The 4,408-nt window shown below is 40.3% G+C and overlaps 1 protein-coding gene across 18 annotated transcripts in view; it reads right to left on the minus strand.

Moving 5' to 3' along the window:
- The window catches only part of PIBF1 (progesterone immunomodulatory binding factor 1), a 106,641-nt gene that overhangs the window by 102,054 nt on the left and 179 nt on the right, over positions 1 to 4,408 (minus strand). For 8 of the 18 annotated variants that reach the window (XR_014958835.1, XR_014958827.1, XM_021548017.4 and 5 more), the window contains exons 1-4: positions 3,966 to 4,306; positions 2,872 to 3,187; positions 1,944 to 2,044; positions 75 to 273 (exon numbers count right to left, since the gene is read on the minus strand). Coding sequence is in view for 16 of the 18 variants with exons in the window: in XM_021548017.4 (XP_021403692.2) it covers positions 75 to 273; positions 1,944 to 2,044; positions 2,872 to 3,123 (552 nt within the window). In the remaining 2 variants the exon portion in view is untranslated. Of the gene's footprint in view, positions 1 to 74; positions 274 to 1,943; positions 2,045 to 2,871; positions 3,188 to 3,566; positions 4,307 to 4,408 lie in introns of those variants that run through there. The other 10 variants (XM_085594100.1, XM_021548013.4, XM_085594090.1 and 7 more) reach the window with 4 other exon arrangements.

The raw sequence follows: 4,408 nt of genomic DNA on the forward strand, positions 1-4,408 counted from the left end.
CGAATGTGAACTCTGTCTCAGCCAGATCCAAGATACAGATTATACTTAAAAGCAGTACAAAACCCAATACTTACTGAAACATATTCAGGGATAGAAAGCTGATCTTCAGGAAGAGACTTGAGCTTCTCATAGCATTCATCTGTTAATTCCAAGTCTCGCAAGCTAGGACGGATATCTCCAGCCCTCTCTCTCAATTGATAATTTGTTTCCTCCAGTTGCTTCTGTCTCAATAAAATGGTTTCCATTTCTTGCTTCATTAGAGCCTGATGTTTCCTTCAAGACGGATTTGAAAACAGAAGATATCAGGTAATGAGTAGCACAAGTGACAAAGCTTCACAATACCCTGGCAAAGAAGTGAGTTCTGCTCATTTTGTAGAGGGGAAAAAATTGCAAAGATTAGGTAATTAGTGGCAGACTGTATACTACTATGGTTAAACAGTCATATCAGATACAGTATATATAAAAAGCCAGGAACTTTATAGTCATTGACAACACAAAGCTGAATCTGAGAATAGACAATCTCCACATATGCCGACTTGAATTTACAAACTAAACTTAATATACCAATTAAAAGGTTAAAAACATGAAAAAGTAGAATGCATTTCCACACAAACCCCGAAGTGCTGGTACATTACTTGAACTTGGATCTTACCAAGTTTCAGCACAGGCACCATCATACCAACCCTTAATTTTCTACCCACTGTAATATATAAAGTTAAGAGTCCTTTATTAAAAAAAACAAACAGCAACAAATCAACCACTACTACAACAGAACAAGCAGCCTTACTTCCAGCTTTAAAACAACATACTACTGTTATCATCAGTGTTAAGGTTTCATACAGCAATAGAAACTGCACATGAGTTCATGACATTTAGAAGTGTTTATTTTCTTTAAATCAAACACAACTAACCTACTTTTTTTTTTATTTTTAGCTGCAACTCTTGAAAACATATGCAAGTCACTCTTTAAAGCATAGTCATTTCTGCATTACTTAAAAAGGAATAAAAAAATATTAACTAGTACTACAAAGCAACATCTACCCCACTGGCAGGGTACAGGTAACAGGAAGTCTGAGGTCACCAAAACAATCACACAAGGACTCACTACATGGTGTGTAAAATTCTACTACATGAGGATGAAAAGTTAAGTAAAAGACTGCCAAGGAAACTAATTAAAAGATTGGAAAAAGTAGTTTAATTTTTTAAGCCTATTAATAACAGTTTGAACATCAGTACCTTTTTACTGAGCACTCCTTAGATAACTCAAGTATGCCCAGCATAAAAAGATTGCACTCTAGTGACTAACGTTTTTCTGACCGTAAGCTGCTCTCACAGTTGAAAGACTTTGCTGGAACTCATTTCAGGTCTGGCTCCACATCCCTAAATCTGTTCTAGCATCACTACAGAATAGGACTTGGAAGCAGTCACATCCTGGGCCAGTCTATTTTTTCAGGTTAACTCCAAATATTTCAGAAAAACAACATGGAAAGCGAGTTCCTCCATCACCAACTGAAAGCATTTCTAACAAATAGGAAGTACTAATGGGAAAAGCTAAACATTATGTGCTTACCTTTCCCAAGTCCTTCCCTTTCTATGCTGCATTTATTAAAAATTCTGTTTAAATTGGTGGATATTCTGTCACCTCTGACTAGTCCTTTTGCTCTTTATTGGTTTTAAGAACACTTTTACTACCTCTTCCTACTAATTTTGAATTTAGGTAAAAAAAAAAAACAAGCCCACAAACTTCAGCTAGTGAGAATTGAATTTTAATTTACTTATATGTAAATTCAATTTTTAGAATAAAAACACTAATATAATCCGCAAAAGAAATCCTATTCCTGCAACTATTAGTTATCTGTTTCTGTTAATAATTTATTTACACACGTTCAAATTAACTCACTAATTTGTTAACAATTAAGTTCTTAATTTTCCTTCCATCATACCTGGCATCTTCTTGCTGTAATGCCAACTGACTATCCAGTCGTAAAGACAACAGCTGCTTTTGATGGATTGCATCATTAAGCTTCTCCTCTAGCTCCTCAATCTAAATATAAAGAATGTGAGTGGGTATAAAACAAAATAAGTTACCATATTAATTTTTAATTTTTTTTTTACAAAAAGAACAAGTTGAAATAAAAATATGAAGATCCCAATGCTGTGGACAATCCAATAATGGCTATCTAACAAGACCCCGAAAGAGATTAGGGCTTCAGAATATGATATGGACTTAAAAAAATAAAAAAAAAGGTTTCACTCTTAAATGGGTCTTTTTCAGCTAAAAAGCTATTTGTTCACCTAATTTCAAGTTAGACTTAAACTCAGAGCAGAGAACCAATAAAAACCAGGTAGCATATAATATGTTGCAAAAATGAGCAATGCCACATTGTTTTTACACCCTTAATTTCACGCATCTTTGTGCAAGCTGTACACAACAAAATCTATTGTTTTGCATGTTGGTATAGTCTATCCCTATCTCGATTAACAAAGCATTGAAGAGTATTCAGATCACCTTTCCTAGTACTACACAAGTTCAGATTCAAAGCCCTGTTATGCTACTAACGTGAGTGACAAAAGTATTCCTAATTTCTGGAAGAAAACAGGTGTTTTTCCTATGTGTTTAGGAAAGGTAAAACCAATTAGATCTTCCCTTATTTATAAGTAAAATGACTTGAAGTCTGTGAAGCTTTCTATATCTTCGTTTCCCCTTCTTCTTATGAAAGAACACAAAACACAAGAAAACTCCCAAAACAACTAAGCAGATCTCCACCATACAATTCAAATAAATTCTTTTCAGAATAGAAGTTTCTATCATAGTCTAAAAGTAGCAAAATCAAAAAAAGATTATATAATGAAAGGAGAAAGACTACTTACCTTGGTCAAATATTCAACTTTCAAGTTGTCAATCATCAAGTTTTTTTGCGATAATTCTATTTTAAGCAGCTGAAGATTATGGAGCAACTCCTTCCGTTCAATCAGCTGCTTAGTGATTTTTACAGTACCTTCTCTCTCTTCAGAGGAAGAAACATCATCAGTTGGTACTGTGGTTTCCAAGCTGATATCCTCAGATTCCAAGGAGCTAGAAATGTTTACTTTCTTGATTACCTTAGAGTTTTTATGTGACATTTTCTTCCACTATTTGCAAAGCTTTTTTAAGCTATGTTTTGAGATGAGCCTTCTGAAGAATCAACTGCAAGAATCAAAACAATTAATGAGGTGTTATTATGAAAAACTAACCACTACATTAGACCACTAAGCAAGCGATGCTTCTCAGTATCACATGAACATTTTTTTTTTCACCCAAGAAAAACATTTTGAGAAGCTCTGGAGGGCTACTGCCTGAGTACCCTCTTCCTGAACAGTCATTATCAAGCGTTTTCACTACAACAACCTAAATACCAGTGGGAACACCTACGTGAATCTAGCTTACTGGTATGATGCTATACTTAAATAAAGATATGCACGTTGTCAAAAGCACATACACTGAAAACTCCCGAGGCCCACAAGGCACACACAGGTCCCTATAAGAGGTGTAAGACGACATACTAGAGAAAACAATAAAGGAATACCTTGATCACAGAATCACACAGATTGGAAAAGACCTCCGAGATCACCGTGTCCAACCTCTGACTCACAGGTACAATCCCCTCATCAACTCCACCATGGTACTCAGGGCCACGTTCAGTCTTTCCTTCGAGCCATGGTGACTCCGCCACCTCCCTTGGCAGCGCATTCCAATGCCTAATCATCCTGCTTAGAAAATCCACCTAATGTCCAACCTTACATTCCCCTGGTGCATCTTGAGGCTTTTTCCCCTTATCCTACAGCTGGGTGCCTGGGAGGAGAGCCCGGACCCGACCTATCTACAAGCTCCTTTCAGACCTTGCTGGCTTTCGCCTTCTCAGCAGCAGCTGCACTGCTCTTGCCAGGCTGCTTGACCCACCAGCCACACGGGCTTTTACACCCACCTGGCACAGACCACGGCTGCTACTTACAGACGGCGCTGCTCAGAGACCAGCAGGGAGAGCAGACGCCGCGCTCGGAGCCCGGGCCAGCGAGAGCCGGGCTGCCCTCCCGGGGTCGCCACCACCACCTTCCTTCCCCGCAGCACCTGGGGGCAGCTCGGGAAGAGGGTATACTGTTCGTCCGGCACGATGCCCGGAGCTGCAGAAAGCACCGGGCAGCTGCCCAAGCGGTAACTGTGCAGCGGCGAGGGCTGGGGAGCAGCAGCCCGGGCCTGGCCAGTCGTGAGCTCTGCCCCACGCACCCGGGGCAGCGGCGGCACCACTCGCGCGCTTCCGCCTTCCTCAGCGCGCCGCGCTAACGTCATCACCGCGGCGACCGCGGCGCCGCTTCCCGCGCCCTTCCCGCTGCCCGCGCCGCTTCCCGCGCCCTTCCCGCGCCGCTCGCC

The sequence above is a fragment of the Lonchura striata genome, chromosome 1, assembly GCF_050655825.1.
Source record: "Lonchura striata isolate lonStrDom1 chromosome 1, ASM5065582v1, whole genome shotgun sequence".
Lineage (NCBI taxonomy): Eukaryota > Metazoa > Chordata > Aves > Passeriformes > Estrildidae > Lonchura > Lonchura striata.